This window comes from Gopherus evgoodei, chromosome 20 (genome assembly GCF_007399415.2).
Source record: "Gopherus evgoodei ecotype Sinaloan lineage chromosome 20, rGopEvg1_v1.p, whole genome shotgun sequence".
NCBI lineage: Eukaryota > Metazoa > Chordata > Testudines > Testudinidae > Gopherus > Gopherus evgoodei.
The window spans coordinates 2,222,176-2,244,347 of record NC_044341.1 but is presented as its reverse complement, the minus strand read 5'-3'; the positions used below and the strand labels follow the sequence as shown (position 1 = coordinate 2,244,347).

The following is a 22,172-nucleotide window of genomic DNA, read 5'->3' as shown; positions in this document are numbered from 1 at the left end:
AGGGTTTTGTTACTCCCAGGAAGGTGTTCCGAGAACTGCTGTGCAGAGGGCCAGCATGCATCCACTCTGCACAGGGCTGTGGAGGACATTTGTGGGCCCCTATGCAGATAGGTGAGATTTCCCCTTCAGTCTATTGAGGCTGGTTAAAGAAAAAGCCGAGGTTACTGTAGTAAGTGCAAGGGTATTCTCTGAGAGTCAGAATGCTGTGGCATCCTGAGTGTCATAGGACTGCTGCAGCCTGACCTGGGCTGGCTGGTTTACTCGGTTTTGCTTATGCCAACTTATTTCAGCCTCTGGCTGTAGAAGTTATGTGTAACATCGCTGTATACGCAGCACAAGGTAAAAGGGTCTGAGGGGCATAAACCCTCTTCCATCAAGGGCATAAGCCAACCATGAGAGGTGGGCCTGACCACACTTTCTGCTAAGATTCCATTTATAAATAGTGTATAAAGGGTTAATAAATGAGGAATAGTGCATGGAATACTATGCCAGTTCCCTGGTTTCGCCAAGACAATTGCCATAGCATGGCAGAATAACATTTAGTGGCTCCTTTACTGCTCACGGAGCCCATTTTGGTGACCGTGTGTCATGTTTCCCTGGGAGATGAATATTACATTGGCTACAGGGCTGCTCCCTGCAAGTCACTGGCCTTCTCTTTCCCTCCTGTTTTCTGTCCACCTTCTTCAGCACCAGGCCATACCTAGCCCAAGGCAGGTACAGTCCGTCAGCCTCTCCCTGGAGGCAACGGCCTTCCAGATGGGGGATTTGCTTAGGACATCCAAGCTATACAGTATGGGAAGAGGAGCTGTGAGTCCCACCCTATGGCAGGGGCTGGGAGACCGATGATGCCCATACCTGTTCACGCTCTGCTGTTTTGCGCAGCTTGTAGATGAACTCGATCATCGCGACGAAGACTGACAGCACCAAGCCTGCTGCTAGGACAATGAAAATCCCACCAATGTTCTGTATCCCCAGAGCGCTGGCCTCTTTGCCCTCCTCCTCCGGGCAGCCATTCCCTCGCCACCATTTCTCTTTCATTATGTGCAGCTTGTCTTCCTCTTGGAGCTGGAGGATAGCAATGGTGATCTTATCCCGGTACGGTGAACCTGCGGGGGAGCGAGAATGGCTGCCGTTACACACGCAGCGGGGAAGGAGGACAAAAGCCACCAAGTGCAGGCAGCGTGTCTCTGTAAGCAGGGCTGTGCATCCCCGTTCACCCGGCAGATACTCCTGGGTGTTTTATTCAGAAATACATTGCTGGGAGTGATTAGCTCAATGCCAGCTGTTGTGTTTATGCTAAGCAGCCCCTCTCCAGGCCGTGTACACAAACTACACCACTGTCACTTACCCATGGGAGTTCCAATCCCATAGCCTTTGGAGTCAATCAGCCCTCCAATCTGGGTCAGGTTGCAGTTCCTTTGTGTGATATATTCAATAGTGGTGGACTCCATTAGGAGGGCGTATTCTGCAGTGAGGGCTCGCTGGATTCCTTCCTCGTTATTTTTAACGAGTGCTGATGGCTTGCTGCTCATGAAAGCCCACATCTTTTCGAAGGTGGAAATTTTGGATTTCTGGAACAACAATAACAAGCCATCCCCCCACCAGAAATAAATTAGCCTTTTATTCCTTTGCTGCTAAACAGCGTCTGGAAGCTTCCAAATTGTGACAAGGATACCAATAAAGTTAAAGCCACCGGAGAGAACCAAAATGTACAAGAACATCAGTGGCGGCTTTGGGAAAGTCCATTGGTTAATGTTGGCATCCTTCTCGTTAAAGGAAAACTAGAGTAACTCTGAGGCTGTCTGACACACCAGATGTAATCACAACTGTTACTAACGACAATGATGCTTTGCACTTAATTAATGACTGCACGATAACTGGAGATCCTCAGATGAAAAATGTTATTAACAACTGTTAGCCCCCTGAGTGCCTCCAATGCCTCTTTTACCTAATACTTAAAGTGAGGCACAGAGGAGCTAAGTAGTTTTCCCTTTTCCTAAGTATCAGTATCCTGACCGACACTAACAGTACAGGAACTCCCTCGCATTATTTCCCATTTATATCAAGGTAGCGCCTGGGAGCCCCAGTCACAGACCAGGACCTTGTTGTGTCAGGTGCTGCACCAAACACACAACAAATACAGCATCCTTGCCCCAAAGAGCTTCCAACCTAAGTATAAAAATATATTTGTCCATTTCAACAATGCACAATCACACCTTGCTTTGATGCCTTGCAGAAGTTGCTATTATGATAGACTCCCAAAATGTCTGTTAAATTATTCTGAAGAATAATAACCTGAATTCTGCTTATCCCTTTCTACCCAATGACAGAGGAGAGAGAGTGTTTGAGAGAATATATTTCACTCTCTCCAACTTTCAAGCACCACAGGCAATCTGTGTCCCTTCTGAGATATGTTTAACTGTCAAACAGGCTTTACATTTTTACATAAACAGATGCAGAGAGACATTAGAGAAGCATCTACTATATTTTGCTATAGCTAAGAAATGGGGACTTTTTTTTTTTAACTGTTGGCAGACATTCCACTGGAATGGGGACTACACATTTTCTGGACTGGCATATGATGTGAACTTTTGTCTTCATTTGCTCATTCAAAAATCTGTTAGGGTGGAAAGAAGTAGTTTTGTTTTCTTTATAACATGATCCCAACTGACTTAAGATTGCCTTTTGAAGTGCCTTTTACACATTCTGTAACAAAAATTAGTTAAGCTTATGCATTGGTTTAGGAAGGTCTCACAGAAGCAGATGCACATACAAGTCCTCTTAAAACCATTGGTTGGTTAATCTTCATTTTATGCCCAGGTACTCGGTGCAAGGACTAAATTGCAGCCACCAGTGTGTCTTTAAAAGGTGGCCACTTCTTCCATGAATGATGAGAGCTCACTTAGAGATGTCCGAGTTCACCCATTTGTATGCTTAGTGGAAGCGCTAATTAACCCAACGTATCAAACAGCCACCTTGCCAAATGCTTTAGCAAAAGAAATAGAAATATATGACATGAAAAAGCCATAGGGGCAGGCCCTTCACTTCAGAACTATTGCAGGAAGTGTACTGTGATGAGTGCCACTGGAGAAGGAGGGTCTAGGTCAGGTTTCAGGGTTGAATTTAGTCTGATGGGGCCCCAAGGGACTCAGAAATACAAGCTGAACCAGGTTTCTACCAAACAAACTAGATTCATGGCACGTAACACTTGTCTCTTTGCATGTGCATTACAGATCTATTTCCTACACCTCTGGGCTAAGGGAAATTATTCCCCCTTGGGGAATGGATCACCAAGAACCATAGTTCTTTTAATAATGGAAGGGATTAGGGTGACCAGACAGCAAATGTAAAAAATCGGGACAGGGAGTGGAGGATAATAGGAGGCTATATAAGAAAAAGACCCAAAAATCAGGACTGTCCCTATAAAATAGGGACATTCAGTCACCCTAGAAGGGACGAGAGGAATCTCCCAAGCTCTCCAAAGTGAGATCTCTTTTGAAGAGGCATGTAAGGGAGCAGTGCTCGTTCAGTCTTGTCATTTATTTTTTCCATGACAAATAGTTGGAGAATCTCTCTCCTCAATCTCCCTTCCCATATGTTTGCACAAGATAGCAGCATGCATCATCCAGGCAGATACCATCAGCCGAGCAAGAAGGAGCGGATTTGGAGAACACATCACAGGCTCGGTCTGTCTCTGATGAAATTTACCAGGTGTTGGAGAGGGTGGGGATGGAGGGTGTCAAAAGATTCTGTCCTCACGCTGGATGTGACAGGAATATAAATTTGTCAAGCAGACAGCGCATGAAACAAGTCCACAATACTGTTTAAGCCAGATCTGGCTTTTTTGTGCTCGGGCTCCTTGTTGCATGGGACACACGAGAAGGCCCAGGACTCTGGGACTGAGGAGAAAAAGTTGTGCTCGCGGTACCTGAGCATTCTCTCACTATACATGTAATCTAAATTCTCCCATTTCTTAGGCCAGCCCCCGATGCCTAGGCAAGGCAGCAGACGTGAGTCTCAGGAAGAGACACACAGAAGGGAAGGCAGTGGTGGCTGTGTAATGTTTTCTGAAGTGAAGGGCCTGCCCCTGTGGCTTTGCCATGTCATATATTTCTATTTCTTTTGCTACAGCATTTGGCAAGGTGGCTGTTTGATGCATTGGGTTAATTAGTGCCTCCACTAAGCATACAAATGGGTGAACTCGGACATCCCTGAGTGAGGTCTCATCATTCACGGAAGAAATGGCTGCTTTTTAAATACACACTGGTGGCTGCAATTTATTCCTTGCACTGAGTACCCAGCCATGAAACGAAGATTAACCAACCCACTGTTTTAAGAGGATTCATGTGCCCTAGAGCCAAGTTCCTCTTATCTTAGGTACCTCTATGGGCAACTAAGCACTTCACAGTCTTCGATGTGCTCATCTGCCCAGCACCCTGAGAGGAAGGGACATGCCTGCCCTGAGGGAGTCGAGGCAGAGAAAGTCTAAATGACACGGGGATTCCATGGCAGAGGGGGAATTGAACACCTGTCTCCTATGCCCAGGCTCGCACCCTAACCCACACGTCTCTCCAGCAAAAGCTCCTTTCAGCAATCCTATTCCAATGGGCCAGATCCTCAACTACTATCTCTCACCACAGGATTCAGTGGCGGTATGGCACTTTACACCAGCTGAGGATCGGACCCAGGCCTTGAAGTAGATTTGGGGCAACTATTGGACCTCAAAAAAGCAGCAGGAAATTTAGGCCACCAAAGACTATTAAATATCTGTACATTAAAATGCATAAGTGAAGTGAATAACAGACTTTCCTCCCCAACAACGACTTGTTTAACACTTACATAGTTCACATCAGAGACCTCTGAGGGCTTGTCTACATCAGAAAGTTGCAGCGCTGGTGAGGGAGTTACAGCGCTGCAACTTTGAGAGTGTCCACATCTGCAGGGCACCACCAGCGCTGCAACTCCCTGTTTGCAGCGCTGGCCGTACTCCCGTTTTGTCTCGGGTGTAGAGGATCCAGCGCTGGTGATCCAATGTAGACAGTTACCAGCGCTTTTCTTGACCTCCGTGGAAGGAGGAAGCCTCTGGTAATCAAGCTGGTTTCCTTTCCCGGTTTGCTCTCTCGGTCCCGGAGCCACCCAGCAAACCGCAGGGAAGGAGACCTGCTTGCTCGGGGTTCCGGGACCGAGAGAGCAAACCGGGAAAGGAAACCAGCTTCGCCGCGGTTTGCTCTCTCGGTCCCGGAGCCAGCCAGCAAACCGCGGGGAAGGAGACCTGCTTGCTCGGGGTTCCGGGACCGAGAGAGCAAACCGGGAACGCCGCGGTTTGCTCTCTCGGTCCCGGAACCCCGAGCAAGCAGGTCTCCTTCCCCGCGGTTTGCTGGCTGGCTCCGGGACCGAGAGAGCAAACCGGGAACGCCGCGGTTTGCTCTCTCGGTCCCGGAACCCCGAGCAAGCAGGTCTCCTTCCCCGCGGCTTGCTGGCTGGCTCCGGGACCGAGAGAGCAAACCGCGGCGTTCCCGGTTTGCTCTCTCGGTCCCGGAACCCCGAGCAAGCAGGTCTCCTTCCCCGCGGCTTGCTGGCTGGCTCCGGGACCGAGAGAGCAAACCGGGAACGCCGCGGTTTGCTCTCTCGGTCCCGGAACCCCGAGCAAGCAGGTCTCCTTCCCCGCGGCTTGCTGGCTGGCTCCGGGACCGAGAGAGCAAACCGCGGCGTTCCCGGTTTGCTCTCTCGGTCCCGGAACCCCGAGCAAGCAGGTCTCCTTCCCCGCGGCTTGCTGGCTGGCTCCGGGACCGAGAGAGCAAACCGGGAACGCCGCGGTTTGCTCTCTCGGTCCCGGAACCCCGAGCAAGCAGGTCTCCTTCCCCGCGGCTTGCTGGCTGGCTCCGGGACCGAGAGAGCAAACCGGGAACGCCGCGGTTTGCTCTCTCGGTCCCGGAACCCCGAGCAAGCAGGTCTCCTTCCCCGCGGTTTGCTGGCTGGCTCCGGGACCGAGAGAGCAAACCGCGGCGTTCCCGGTTTGCTCTCTCGGTCCCGGAACCCCGAGCAAGCAGGTCTCCTTCCCTGCGGTTTGCTGGCTGGCTCCGGGACCGAGAGAGCAAACCGCGGCGAAGCTGGTTTCCTTTCCCGGTTTGCTCTCTCGGTCCCGGAACCCCCCTTGAAGCCGCCCAACAGCGCTGCAGTGTGGCTACATCTAACACCACTTGCAGCGCTGGTTGCTGTAAGTGTGGCCACTCTGCAGCGCTGGCCCTATACAGCTGTACTAATACAGCTGTAACAACCAGCGCTGCAAAATTTTAGATGTAGACATGGCCTCAGGAGCATACCCTTTCTCTGTCTCTGCATTTACTGCTGACACGGCGCTCTTTAACAACATCAATGCTCTCCCCGTTTAAAGCACAGAGTGAAGTAAACTGGCAAAAAATCAATTGGCTGCATTTAGGGACACTAATAGGACTTGCATGAGGCAGTGTAGCTCTTCAGGCAACTTAAATTACATGCAACAAGCCTCTCTTCTACAGAAAAGCCACTTTTCTCCTCTCTCCTCCTCAAATCACTCCATTTGACTGAATGAAAAAACCCAAGAGTAGTTTGAAATGCCAGGGCAGCCCATTTCCCCCCCACCTTGGTGACCCCTCCTCCCCCAGGCCCATCACATGATCTCATTTGGTGCAGGGGGGAATGTGTGCTAGAGCAGCAGTGTTTCTCCCGGCTCTTCACTCTGCATTGTGAAGTGTGAACTTGGGTCAATAGTAATCACTCCCTTCTCCTTAGATCACACTTTGATGAGTGCACTTCACTCTGCCACAGCTACTTACAGTCACTCATGCATGCCTAACGCACCAACAGAATTAAAGACCCAGCCACATGCGGAGCCACTTAAGAGAGCAAATGTGGCAATAGGATCCCCCAAACAGAGCCACAGCTCGAAATTCATGAACACAAGCTCCTTCTGCCTCTTCTGCTCTCCTCCAATCCATGCTTTTAGTGACCTCACAATGTGTCAAGGCCAAAATGCCACTAGTCACATTGGCCGCCTCTTCACCAGGGTAAAAGGTGTGTTCTTACTCGTGTTCACTAACACCAGGTAACCAAGAGGAGGTAAAATGCTAGTGAAAACAAGGCAGAGTTTAATATAAGGTACTGCCACCTTGTACAGTATTATATTTTTTTCTAAATAAAAGGAAAAAACAAATCTGGCCATCTCTAAATAGCTAGTTACTTGCTTGGACCTGTCCAATCACAGGTATGGGCCAGTGTAAGAGGGAAAAAATAAGGGCACTGGACTGTAAAACGTTACTGCAAACTGCAAGTGGGATCCACTGCCCCTCCACTGGTCTGCAGTTGCCAGAGGCAGCTAGCATCCTTGCAGATAGGGACATGTGCAATCTCGGCCTTCTACTGAAAAGCACTGAGATCCTGTGAAGACAGTGCTCCGTCCTCCTGCAAGGCTGGAGGAATTTTAAAGGTCCAGTGAAAAACTTTCATGGGCTCATGCTCTTAATCCTTCCTCCCTGTGATTGAAAAGTCTCCATTCACACTTCAAAGAAACGTGTTCCAGTTAGGATTAGATTGTGATTAGAAGCAAATTAATTCCCACTTAAATTGTTATAGCACCTCAGAGAGTGTATTCTTCATAATCAAAGAGTTCTTGGACACGCACAATAATTGCCTGGTATGAAACTAACAGTCAGTAAAGAAAGCAGTTAATTGTGCCTGCCTCAGAGGTAACCAGATATTTGTCACCTATTGATTTAAAGGCTAAATGATTATTATAAAAAAAATTACTGGGATTCATCAACTATGCTAAATGGACGTTTGTAACACAGTGGTTGGATGTTAGTAACATAGTCTTACTAATGAATTGCCATTTAATTTTAATAAGGTGTTTTGTTCAAATTAAAGGAAGTGTCTGAATACAGAGTCAATCTGAAGTGATGTCCATCTGCTACCTTGATGTTCAGTCCCACTGGTAACATGTACCATCTGGGCAGGTGGGAATAATGATTTCTGACATGAGGTGTAGCCCTAACACCCCAGATCAGACCTGCTGCAGAAGGTCAGTGAAAAGAAACTGCTCAGTTGCTTTGGAGTAGTAAGAGCTGATATCAAACGACTATCTTCTGGCTGTGAACTGCCAGAGAATGCTGGATTGTCAGAAATGCCTGACTAGAAAGGCAGGGATAGCCTATGGTATCTCTAGGTAAACAAACACATTGGCCAGACCACACCAAATGTAGCTCTACTTAAATCAGTGCAGCTACATCGATTTACACCAGTGGGATGAACGGATGTGGCTGTTTCTCAGTTTCACCCTACCTTGCGTTCTGAACCAAATGTATTTACGAAAAAGCTGAACGAGAAGCACACTGAATGTAGCAAATGCTGTGAACATTGCAAACAACGCTGACCCTGTTCTTTATAGTCACAGCTCAGGAGTTACCTGTAATAACCAGTGTTTCAAGGCCAGTCACCCAAATAAATTAATGGAACAGCACAGAGGAGCCAAAATAAAGGTGCCAGACATATATGCTTTTTTATCAGTGAAATTGGCAAGAAAGTAACTTTCAGGCTTATGCTTTTCAATTCCAGGCCATATAAAGAAATAAATTGATTTTCACCAACTGAAGATACTTAATCTTGAGAATTTAACATTTCTGTACAAGAAAATATATATGAATGCTGCAAAAGGCACATTAAAACCAGCATTTTTGTTCCGAGAGAGATAGCATCCTTCTTAACACATGACACAGTATTTCTGGTATTTTTTACAATGGAAACCAGATACAGCTCCTAAATTAACTGATTTCTTCCTGGAACCCTCATCTTCCAGCTTATCTGACCTGAATTCCCTGGCAGTAAATGGCTTCTCATAAGCTCTTTCCACAGTGATGAAACCCACCAATGAAGTGAGTTGGCAAAAGAGCAAGGCCCGGTTGGGACTGACTGATGGCAGCATTACTGACCTGAGTCAACGGGACATTGTTCCAGTGTTTCCAGTGGGCTTTTAATCAAGTCCTACAAAAGCTGTGACCCACATTTTTCAAGCTATTTAGGCATTGCTGTACGCAGCGTCGACTGAAGTGCCTAAATCCCTTTTGGAGATATAAGATTTAGGCTCTTCATTCTATTAGGTGTTACGATGGTGAATGCAGCAACACCTAAAAACCTTTCAAAGTCTGAGCCGATGTCCCCCCAGACAGGGACATCAGCTGGCAGGAGGAGGCTTTTGCCTTCCTTTTCTTTCTGCTTCCATTTCCTCCACAAGTGACAGCACCTTGATTGTGCATTCCTTGCAGCAGCAGATGTTCCTGTCCTGGCCCTCATCAGCAATTCTCTGTGACATTCCTACAGGCTAGAGATGCTGCAAACCAAAGTGACATATTGTGTTTTCATAATGCAGTTAGCAAAGGACAACGCTAGCCGCAGCAAACCGGGCAGCAGAGGAGCTGGGAATACAGATTCCCAGGCTGAGTGGAATTTTTAGAGCTAGTCACGGAGAAGGGGAGGGGTGATAATCTCAGGGGGGGATCCCCCATCCACCAATCATGGGGCTTTTCCTGCAGTGAGCAGGATGCGATGTCTGGTTTATAGACATCAGAGGCTGCACGTCTGTGTTTGTCCAGAAGATGATCTGTATCACACAACCTGCATACACTTGGTCTCCAGTTGCCCAGGAACTTTGTTAAGTAGGACCCTGTGACTCGAGAACAACTGCCAGAGCATCATCCCCAATGAACAGAACCAAGAGCACGTGTCTTTGCAAACACTGGGACAGACCCCAGCTGGTGTACACAGGCACAGCTGCACTGAAGTCATGGCGGGGGCTGATGAATTACCCCAGCTGAGGGTCTGGGCCAGAGTTTGGAGTGGGAGTGTCTGGATGACAACTAAGGAAGCTGAACCACATTTCTCTTTCCAGGAACAACAAACACACAGCGTCCCACAGGAGCATTTTGGCTGCTCCAGCAAATAAAGCCCATGTCGGGGGAAACAGACCTGAGAATTCATCTCTTTCCAATTGTAACACAGAAAAATAAAATATGTGGTGGAACATAAACAGAGTCTGCCAGACGCATGATAGGAACGAAAGAAGGGATGGGATGAAGACGGCTAAGAAGCTATAAAGACACTGCACACACACACACACACACACACACACACACACACACACACACACACACACACACACACACACTAACTTACTTTTATTTCCACACAGAACTCTCATTACAAAGAGTATTTAAAATGCAACAGTGAAAGTGAACCTCCTCCTAATGGGTCTTCTAAGCTTTTATTGCCTATGAAGGTAACACGATAAGGCTGTTCATGCTGAAGAGGAGCCTGCATATGCAGACTCTGCTGCAAAAAGCAGACTGACACCGAGTGGCTGGAGTTTGAAATTCTATGCAATGTTTGTACTGAAAAAAAAAATCCTATTTTCTTATGAAGGCACATCTGCTGCCTGTCAAACTAAGCATGGGCTTTGGAAAGTGTAACTTCTGGTCCTCATTGTCATAGCCAACAGCAGGCTGTGAATCTGCAGGGAAATGCTCTGTTCTTTCTTTTTGTTAAAATGCAGAGCACTAGCTCCCTTTAATGAGTCTTGGCTATTAAACTGCTGACTGGCTAATCTAAATGCTATTATATTGCACCCATTCAGCGTCTTACAGTATTCCAGGCACAACCTGGCTTCTAAGATGTGAAGTATTTTGTCATGTTTTGGTCCATATATTTCCAGCTGAACTGAAAAGATAGGAAGGTGTAAAGGGGTTGGGAAAAGATACATATCTCGCTACTGTTAGCTTGCTAACCAGATCAGAAAAGCAGCCACATTTCCACCATCCAAACAATCAAAGTCCCCATTTCTCTGAATCCTGGCATCTCCCTGCTAGCAGGGAATTCATGGCTCACCCACACAGAGCACTCACCCTTTACCTTACATTTAATGTTAATAGTGAGAAAGTGTATTGAGATCCTTGCATGGAAATGTTTGAACAAGGGCAAAATATAATAATGATAATATTTGTCATTCCCTCTTCAAGGCTATAATTCTTTGCTTGGCTATATAAGATCAATCACAAATCTGGTTCTTTGCCACATGGTTGAATTGGCAGCTGCGCAGTATTAAAAACACCTACCCCAGAGTAATCCAGGCAAATGGTCTGTTATGTGATTGGAACCGGCTGGAGCGCTAGACTGGGACTGAGGAGACCTAATTAAAATTCCCAGATCAGCTGTGGACTTCCTACATGAACTTGGGCAAGTCATTTCACCTACGCTGGGTCTCAGGTCCCTGCTGTGAAAATGGGGATAGGATTTCCCCACCCGATGAGGGGGTTGTGAGGATGACATTCATTAATGATGGCAAGATATTCAAACATGATAGTAATGGCGGTTCAGTAAGTGTCGGTGTGATCCCAGTGTAGTGATGCTGGATTGGGATCTCTTTTTACACTGGCCACCAGACAGATAGTCATCAGAGCTAATAGCTTTCCCTTTCTAAGCTCTGATGTGCTTTGGTGAATTGGGGTCTAACATACCCTCCTGGTTCTGACTGCTACTAGTGGCACAGAGTAAAAGCCTGCATTCTCCAGTCTCAATCTCTTCCTTGCAAGGGAATATTAAAAAATCATCCTAAAAACATAAAAAAACAGGTCATGTTCGCAAGGGAGGCTAATTCCTAGATAAGTTCCTCCCCATTTCCCACTCTCCTTTATCGTCTCCCTCTCTCTCGTTTTTAACACATACTTTTACAACCCGTTTATGGTTTCAAAGACTTTTTTAAATCTCTTAATTAATTTTCATCTTCTAAGCGGCAGTAAAATGCGACAGCTCTTTGCATGTTCTCTGCTGTGTTGGACAACTTCTAAAATTAATTTCCTTTTAAATAGAAGGAATTCATGTAATTTGCCTTCCATGATGTGGTTGCAATGGATTGGTGGCATTGCACTGCATGGACTTTCATAGGTGTGGCCTAAAAGCCTTAACATGGAATTGCCAAGACACAAAGCAGGCATCCGATTCCTTTTCTCTGGTTTGTTTTCTGCTTGGGTTTGTTGTTTTGTTTTCTTCCCCTTTCCTTTGCCATGGGTCTTTTTCTCCAAGCGCTTAGTGTTTGATAAAATATTAACACAGGCTGGATGTATGTCATGGTAGCTAGTTACTCTCTGAGTCCTACCAGATGCTATTGTTCTATTATTTCCTGTTGGGTTCCTGTTTCTTTAATATGCTTCAGATTAGAGCAGGAAATTACTTACTCTTGCTATCTGTCTGGATTTGAGAGAGAGTCTGATGGATTTGAGATGGAGACGGTGGAAAGCCCAAAGCTCTATTGTTAGGCAGAGTAAAGCCTCTTCCATGCTACTTGGACAACGCTTCTCCAGCAAGTTCAACATGTGCTGAACCTTCTGTTTGTGTCCCAACAACTGCTGACTGAAAACTGATTGATGTTTATTCTCCATGGCTTGTGTCCACCCTGTGCCTTTAGCATTAATATTGGGAACATGATCAGAACAGTGCTGCCAGTCACACACCAGCTAACTTGCAGACTGGGGTTTAAATTTGCATCGTGAGACACCTTCACGGGGCCTGGTTTTCAGAAAATGTTGAACACCAATGCACTGAGAATCAAGCCCCTTTAAGGTGGTGCTCATCAGTTATCCCAAATCACTAGTCACACCTGAAAGTTCAGTTCTGGGACAATGAATGGGTTGGCATGTTATATTTCCTTGCTCCTCCAAAACATGTGGGAAAGGTGGGCAGAAAATTGCATTAAATTGTTTTCTGAAGACCATGGTGGAGCGATCCTGGATATATTCTTGCTCCCTGTGACTCCTAAATTCCAGCTCTTGCAACCCTGTTGACCTAGTATGGATGAAATATTTGGCCCAATGTATTCAGAGATGGGGGAAGAATAGTGTTATAACAAAAACCTTGTAGCAAGGGAATAAGGAATAACCTGCTTTGTATGTAACAGGCCCAAGGCAGAGATAAGGGTCTTTTACTTACTAGCAGTCCATGAAGTAAGTTTATCTGATGACTTTAATCTCTTTGCATCTGAAAACATGATTTTCTTGAATTTATTTATGCTGTTTATTCTTATGATTTGTTAAAGATGTAACATCATCAGCAGGTGCCCATCCTGTGCTATACAAGACCTGATAACAATTAAAAATGGACACTTTCATACTAATATATACTGTAACAAGGAACAGACTACTTATTCCAACCTAGGCAGATAAATAGATACTCAATCCCTACTTAATGCTCTTATGAGTAAATAAAAAAAAACTCCTCTGTACAAACCAACACCTCCCTCAGCGCCTGTGAGAAAAATGGGCCACAGAAGGTTAGCAGATCCAAACCTTCTCCTGAACCACTGTCTGTTCTTCAAAATCATTCACTGTGCTTTGTTTCATTCTGTTTGAGCTGTGTTGGTTAGTTGTGGTTGGGTCATATCAGGCATGTGGGTCTTATTTCTGTTCCCTGCCTGGGCGAATGTAACTCTCAGGTTTCCGGTCTGAAAGTTCCCAGAAAGTTTGAAATTTGCTATTTGAGAACATTCATGCTAGTAAGACATGATTATGTGCATATTTCAGTGAATGCACATGGGGCAAGAGACGTTGCTTAAAAATGCAAATAAGCAAAAAGGTGGAAAGATGTTTGCAGCATTTGTCCAGCTCTAGTTTTCATTAATCTCTCTCCTCTTGATTCTGAATTCATCTAGAAGCCTATCAGTTTGTTTTCAAGGGCTTCAGGGCATCCTCATTGAGCTGGAGGACAGGGACTAGGGGAGTCATGAAGGTCTGGAAGATGCCTGGGGAAAATAAGACTTTCTGGAGGAGTTTAGTATAAGCTGCACAGAAGCTCTGCCTTGATTTGGGAATACACCTTCCATCTGGCTCCTCTGAGCCAGCATCACCCAGTGTCTTTGTATCTCTGAAGCTGTAAAATCAATGTCATTTAAAATTTCTAGCACCAATTAGCATCTGGCAGAAGTGAGCTATGGATGTTCCATAGCCTGGGTGACTCTGAATGGGTGTGAACAAAGTCCTGGCAAAGATGCAAGAGGGAACAACCTTGTGTTAAGAGGAAGGGAAACAGACCAGAGGGAATAAGAATAGAGAAAAACTAGTTATATCACGTAGTCCAAGAACATTGCTTTGGTATCATTCCTTGTGTGTTTGCATTTCTGCCTCAAGGGTGGAATGCATATGTCTGATCTCACCTTAAAGAAGGTCATGGTAGCTCCATCCTTCACAGCTCCATATTCTATTTTCGTTTGCTTTGCCAGATCATCTGCTGAGTCGATGGGGGATTCCATCCTCTCCACAGTCAGGAAGGCGGCAAGGTTGGCTGTGTAGGACGAGATGACGATGAGTGTGAAGAACCACCAGATGCCGCCAATGATCCGTGTAGACAGAGCTTTGGGCATCAGCTCAGACCCTGGGAGAGCAGGAAGAGCAGTTGAAAGGAATTGGAAAATAGAGAGAGAAAAGAAATAAAAAGGGAACAGTACATATTTCAACCACTAGGTCACATTGCTGAACTGTAACAACTGCACAAATTAAGCCAATTGTTTTTAATGCAAATTACCCAGATGTCTTGCATACAAGGAAATCTGTATTCTTTTTCTGTAGCATTTGCAGAATTTTCTCTCTTTATTGCTGACCTTGGGTACAGAGCACAATTTACAGGAAACCTTCAAAACTGAAGTAATTAACTAGGCTGCTTTTATGAGATTTAAACAGCAAGTCATTTATGAACTTTTATGAGTGTTTTGCTCTGCCATTTAAAAAGCGCTTTGCTTTTATATGAATTACTTCTCGAAGGCCTCATTCAAGGGGGAGTATTCAAATACACAAGACTTAAAAAAAATCAAACAGTGCACGAAAGAAATGATCAGGATCCATTACTTTGAATAGCTGCTGGAGGCAGAGAAGTAGGAGATACTGTACAGCATGGAAGGTGTAACATGTCTGGAATGACTTTGACTGAGCAGAGATGAAGGATTAAATGGGCTGTGGTATTTTTGCAATCTCGTGAGACATGGATTAAAAATGGGGAAAGCGGTTGGGTTTGAAACAGCTGCAGTCAGGTGACATTTCTGATCTGGAATTTGCATGGAAAGTTGGATTCTGCAAGGCAATTTAAAGAGTGTGGCATTAAAGGGTGGTACATAATGCAGCATTTACCCCTCATTAGGTGTCCGAGGAAGAAAGATTGTCTCACCAAGAACTTATTCCTGCTCCATTGCATCTCATCTTTTGTTGCAGCTGAAGGCGTGGCTTTGAAAACCATTTTTGAATTAGATGTAGAATGGAGTTAAAAGCAACACAGGGGACCTCTAATTTAACTGCATCCAGTAAGGGAATGATTCATCCTGCTACAATGTCTCCCTGGATACTAACCTTGTCCAGCTCTGGGAAGAATCGTTAATAAATGATGCTACAGTGCTGGCAAGGGGCACACAACAATATTTCTTGTGGGTATCACTGAATTCATGCTTTGGGTTCTTTTAGTTTCCCTGCCGTGACTATAAGTGGATCAGGGTGAAATAATTCATAATTAATCATGTGCACAATACATTTCATTTTTCTGTTCCAGAATTGTCTGCAACCAGATCACAATTTTCTTGAATTTTATTCCTGACTTAAAAATTGCTCACCAAACAAATCCTTGCACTGGGACTCCCTTGTGCACAGTTCACTGCGTGTATGCCACCTTTGAAATTCAAACTATTTTGAGTGGACAGCCAATTCACATGGTATGTCCTCATTTGGGCAAGGGTAACTCATAGGAACAAGCCTCTGGTGTAAATGGTCATGGCTATGAATCCTTTTCATTGGCTCTGGTGGGCTTTGGACCAGGCCCTACATGAAATTAGTTGATGAGACAAGTTTCAGCTGAGCATGAAGTTTTCTTTCTACAGAAAAGCTGGCAGGGTTATAGCCCTAGCAAGTCACACAGCCATCCCTGGCACCTCTCACAATCTGAATCCAGCTACTCCTTTCCCATTCCAGCTCCAGCCTCTCGCAAACAGACTGTTTACTCCAGTCTGGGCAAATGTTAAAACCAGCTGGTGCTTGACAAGCAACTGAAGATCTCAAATGGACCAGCAGAGCTGTAAAGGAGCTGGGATCAGCTGAGTGAGCCGTACCAGGAAAAACACCTTGCATGGTAACACGTGGGATGGAAGTGAGTTCCCCGGGCTCTTCTAGGGCACCGAGGGCCTGTGGAGCTGTGCCTGCCTGCGCTAGACCTGAGCTGCACCCACTGTGTGCAGGGCAGGGAGCAGTGTAGGATTCAGCAATGCAGATGCAGCCCAGCTTTGCTCCCAAGGGAACAGCCTTTTGTCAATGGAGGTTCAGGGTCTTGAAAAAAGCACTAGACACTTTGTGTACAAACTGATGTTGCTTTTCAGCACAAAAACCTGGTTGGAAAAATGTGTGTCTTTTTTCTCTTTAATTTCTCTCACTTACCCCCCCCCCACCTCCACCGCCAGGTCTCTTTCTGACAAATGGTCAGATATTGTTCTTCCACTGGTCCAATGTCACTCTCATTCCTGGATATGCAACCAGACAAATGACACCCAAGTAAAGCAGGGTACGCTGACTGCTCGAAACCCCGCTCTGCACAGACACGTACCTGGGTATTTCTGGACTCATTTAAGTCTTCCCTCTCAAATAGCCCCCATTTCAGTCCCAAAGTTCCATGGTGGCCTCTCACTTTGACTGCAGAAAATTAGTCACAGCAAAGAATAAAGCGTCCTGAGACTGAGGCTATAAACAGAGTTGGTCACACTAAGGGAAGGGATCCTGCAGCTGTTTGTTTCCTGCATAGGTAATTCTTTTATGTCCCACATTCTGGGTCTCTGCCACATACTTTGCTCCATCGCTGGGCCTTGGCAGATCACCAGATCGAGTTTACTTACTTTTAACGTTTGTTTTTGAAATTTGGAAGTCTCTAAGTAAAAGAAGTCTCCTGTTGAGCCTCTGCTCTCCTTGAAACAATTCTGCTCTAATCCATCCATCCTGTGTCTAAGGTTCCTGTCACCATGGTATCAAAGAACCCCTCAAACATTCACTCATGCAGACAGCATCGAAGGACGTTTTGGGAAAGCGGCCTCGTAGGTTTTGTCAAATGGTGCACAGCTTCCTCAAGACTGGGACACAGATGGGATGTGGAGAAGACATGTGGGAGAAGAAAGACACTATAGACTGTACTTTCATTATACAGCTGCTCTCCTTAGGTGATGAGCCTTTACACCGCTAGCTAAGGAAACAGGGTTTTGAAGGTACTTTCAACTGGACTTTATTTGATTGGCAGCTATGGAGTCCATCAAAATGAGTGTTCCAGCAGGAAGCCCTATTACCACGTAGGAGTATTTTATGAATTACTTGTGCCCAGGATCAGTGGATGTGTTTGTAGTTTTTTAACTTCTTCTCAATTCACTGAGCTGAAACCCATCTGATATTTTGGATGAGGTACCTAGTGAATGACCAAAGCCTTACTCAAAGGGTTCTGTTATTTTAGGATCTGTACATTGTCTGTTCTCCCTTCAGTGCAATGCTAGGATGGAGTAACCACATGGGAAGAAATATTACACCCTCAGCCACGTGCATTGTGAGAGAGCTGATTCTAACAATGACCAGTGAATGGTGTGAGGCAGGTTAGATCTTCCTGAAAGTAAATGAATTGCTTAAATTATGAAAGCTGTGTCACCAGAGAAAGAGAGATGGGGGGCTACTGCTCCACCTAGTGAATTTAAGCAGCTGAGATGGATTGTAACATAATGTATACACCCACCCACACACACACACACACACGCAAACGCACCTCCAGCTGATCCTTTAGGGGTATATTTTCAGATTTCCTATTTCTGATATAGTTTGTGCCTATAAAAACTGCACCTGTATTGCTGGTTTTTTGCATGTGTGGGTAAGTTAAATACTTGTTCCTACAGCCAGGTGCCATGCTGTCTAAATGGGAGATTCCGCATCCACAATAAGCTACAGACATAAAGATAAGCGGGTGCAAAACTTCACTCATACAAAGAAGTGAGGCTGGAGCCTGGCTTAATCTTGGACACCTAAGATTTAGTAACTCAGTTTATTTACTTATTTATTCTTTATATCGATTTAGGTCTCCTGGTAACTCCATCCCATGCTCTGGGCATAGGGTGACCAGGTGTCCAGGACTAGTACAGTTTAACACTGACACCAGACCTTCCCACCAGACCGAAACCTCCCTCACTCCTGCACCGAGGCCGGCTCAGATGGGTTTTGCGACAAGCCCAGGAGGTCAGCAGGTCCAGGCGATTTCAGAACTTGGAGGGTCAGAAGAACATGGCAATGGAAAGGGGGCTTTTTTTTATAATCAGAAGGATGAAGCTGGAGGTCTCTGCTGATGGCAGATTGGGCAGCATGGCTCTAACTGATAGTCCTCATGGAAGTGCTTATTTCATTCTGCACTAGCTCAGGCTATCTTACTGCGGGCCAGGCGCTTCCCCGAAGAAATTACAGCGACTTCTACTGTGGAAACAATCTCTGTTTTCGATCATTCAGAGCAGGAGGTGAGCACTCTCCTGCCGCCACCCTCATGAGGAGATAAGATGAAAAAGAACATGCTGGTCTCTGTTGGGTGAGCAAAGAAGAGTCCTCCAGCTCCAGCCTCCTGTGACAGATGAGGAACTGTTCAGTTCTTCTGGAGTGTCTCAATACCAGTGCCTCAGGCTGAGGCATCTGGATTCATATCTCAGGCTGGGTTAGTTCTTTGCCATACTGGTTTTAATGTCCTTTCTCCCCTATTTCCTGCCAGCTACACAAAGCAGCGTATAGAGTCTACAAACAAAAAGAAAATCATGGCAAATGAATTATGCCCTACATAGTCCCCAGGATCCCCCCAAGCTCCAAGTTATGGCTGGTTTCCATTGATCAGATTAATTCCACTTAGGCATTTATCTAATTAACCCCTTTCTGACCTTGTTTGCTCTAGGATGATTGGCACATGTGCAGCTGGATAACGCAAAGCCCTGGACTGTATACAACACACACAAATCCAACCAGGTCTCTGAAGAGTTGCTTCTATCTGAGTGAGCCACGTGTGTATGGTACATCTCAATCAGAAAGAGTAACAGGCGAGACAAATATTTCATCCCACGGTGGATACCATGAGCAGTAAAACTGTCAGCGGAGAGTGATCTCCCAGTTCCTGCAGCTAACTGCCTACCCAGCATGGAGACAAAAAGCTGGTGTTGACAAGCACTTCTGTAATTGTTCAGAGACAAACTCCACAATTTCAGACCGAGTGTTTGTGCTTGTCAGCATGCAGTGATACAGCTCCTCTCCACGGCTCTAGCGCTGTGTGACAACCAAGGCCCAGGGCTGCCACATTATTCTTTTTGCTACAGTTGGTTGTTTTTGACAAGCACAACTATGTTTTAACTTGCTCCTGTCAAAAACCAGGCACCAAACAAAAGCTCTCTCTCTCTCTCAAAAAATAGAAGGGTGTGGGGGGGGGGTCAGGTCAGAAGGAGCCAGATGTACCTTGCTGCATTAGCGCTCCCATTCCAAACCAGAAGCTGTTGAGCAGGGTGAAGTTATTCTCCACAATATCTGAGCCCGGGTTGCAGGGGTGAGCGTCGTACCACTCGTACGGGCTGAACCTGTGGAAAACAAGAGCGTGTTATTTGTGCGGTTGCATAAGAAGGGCCTAATGGACTGGGAAAAGCAGAGCTGTCATGCACATGGAGCTGCTCCAGGGCGCCCGCTGACCCCTGCCATTTCTCTGTCTCAAACCTAGGGAGAAGCTTGGCCAAGAATTTCCGATGTGATTAGTGATTTGGGAGCCCAAATATAAAGAGGCCTGCATTTCAGACAGTGAGTGCTCAGCACTAGGCCCCTTTACGGTGTCTCAGGTTGGGCCCCCAAAGTCACCAACCTCTTTTGAAAAGCATGGCAGAGGACCTTTCAGCCATACACCATCAACAGAAGAAAGGCACAAACACAGGAGCTTCTCTCATGCCTAGTATGAACAAAGGGCTCTTCTGTGTTCACCAAGCAGATCCTGCAACAATTTTTCAGTGTCATCTCATGCAAAGTGTAGTATTTCAAAGGACGCTGGGGAGCTTCTTCTCCCTGGAGCACAGGAGGATCTGTTTGTGTTTTAATTGGTGTTGGAAGAGGAGTACTTTGCAGTGGGCACAACAGCACATTCAGTGAAACCTGGCACAGCTTCCCAGCAGAGGTAGGGAGCGCCTGCATCTCTCCCACTGGAGTTATCCCTTTGCCCCCTAGAATAACTTTGCAGTAAAGACTTGCCCATGCTACTGAAATATGCCAGGCTAACTGCTATTGTTCCCCCTAAAGCAATTATAGCACCCAAGCACTAGTACAGATATGCTCACGCTTGTTTGCAAGTCTGCTAATTGCCATTTGGAGAAGAATATGCTTCACCAGGGTTAAATACTGACTAATTCAGAACTGTTTTCATGCCAATGGGTGGCAGATGAAACTGTTGAACTAGCTGCTGACTCAGTGTCCCACAATGCATCAGTGGCCTTGCAGAATCTCCTGGAATGCTCTGGGTTAGACAGATGTGCTAGGAACTGTGGGATAGGTACTTCAGGTAAGAGTATAAGGAAGGAATATACAAGATGCTCCATTTCAGCACCCAGCAACCTGGGGAAGTGTAACCCCTCTTCCCTGTCGTGGGGGTAACTCTGCAAAGACTTACTTGCAGCTGAGATGAACATAACACAGCAAATATCTGCTGAGCCAGGGGAGGCTCCAGTGGGCTACTTAACAGAAGCGCTGTCTACAGCCCCAACACGCATCGCAACCTGCAGCTGGGCTTCAGCAAGGTGCAGACCCAGTGCAGGTGGTGAATGGAGGAGTCTGTTAATTGCACAGGTCTGTTCTCGTGCCTAGCCCAACAGTTTACAGACAAAATCAACCGCATGTTGCACTGTCGCTTCTCTGCACAGCAGTCACAGCTGAAAGCCCTGCCTAAGATGGATTGGTAAATACAGCTTTTAATGGAGCTCACTCAGCCAGGATCCTGAGGGAACTCTCGTCAGGAGAGATGCTAATATTTTTAGAGCTGTTTATTCACGTTTGCTAAGAGTCCCAAATTTTGCAGTGATTAAATTAAAGACATAATTGGCATAATTGCTTTTGAACCAGACATATTAATTTTTATCAGCTTGGCTTCCTTCAGAAATCCCTGTAGCTTCTGCCTCAAATCCTGCAGCCCAGCGTTTGTATTAGGAGAGGTGTTTTAAAATAACTTGTAGGTCTACACCAGCTGCTGTGCTCTTCAGGGAGTTGTCCCATTTATTTGTATTGGGCTTCCTCAATTGGAGAGGGAGAGATGTCTTTAGGGGGTTGGGGAGAGAGGAATTCAGACTTTAGGCACTGAAAGGAACCTTATAACTGTGCTTTTGCAGAAAGTGGCACACCTGCACCTTTGCACATATAGAAATTAAATATTAAAATTGGAACATTAAAAACTAGACTGAACAAAACACTTGAAAATACCCTGTAGGGAACAATCCTGAATTGCCCAGGGTATGGACTAAATGGGGCATCACAGGACTTCGTACTTCATAAAATCTTGCAAATTAATTTTGAGTATATTTGTGCCGTGAGAGAGACCTGACAGATAAATCCATCCATTCCTCCATGTTGGGAAGTTATTTTTTCTCCCGTTAATGACATTTATAGTTTTTGTCAGAAAATTTCTTCAACATTTTTGGATATTAACTGAAAATCTGGCAACTGAAAATGAATGATTCCCCACCCCCCCATGAAAACCCTCCAAAGATCAATGACAACTGAATTATTATTATTATGGGAACATTTGTTTGGTCAGAAATGTCGTGATGAAAAGCTTTGTCCATTTCTGTTCTCCATGTGCCCGTCAGTGCAATACGTGAGGTCCTATCCCAGAGACCACATTCCTTCCTGCATTTTCACTCATATGCACGACTGGCAGTAGCAGTGCAGGCTTCCCCAGCTCTGCCCTACTAAAATGTCTCAATCCCGACCTGCCAGAGCCACCCTTGGGGGGACATATATGTTTCCATGACCCATCGAATTGTAGACATCTCTGCTAAGACTGCCAACAAAGGGACAAATGGGAGATCCTTGTGACATGGACCCCAAATTACT

At 45.7% G+C, this 22,172-nt stretch overlaps 1 protein-coding gene across 3 annotated transcripts in view; it reads right to left on the bottom strand.

Annotated features, from left to right (window-relative positions):
- GRIK3 (glutamate ionotropic receptor kainate type subunit 3) overlaps positions 1–22,172 on the bottom strand; it is a 228,745-nt gene that overhangs the window by 6,364 nt on the left and 200,209 nt on the right. For 2 of the 3 annotated variants that reach the window (XM_030539126.1, XM_030539127.1), the window contains 4 exons: positions 19,548–19,666; positions 14,228–14,445; positions 1,349–1,571; positions 856–1,106 (listed from right to left, as the gene is read on the bottom strand). In XM_030539126.1, the coding sequence (XP_030394986.1) occupies positions 856–1,106; positions 1,349–1,571; positions 14,228–14,445; positions 19,548–19,666 (811 nt within the window). Of the gene's footprint in view, positions 1–855; positions 1,107–1,348; positions 1,572–14,227; positions 14,446–19,547; positions 19,667–22,172 lie in introns of those variants that run through there. The other variant, XR_003997315.1, reaches the window with a different exon arrangement.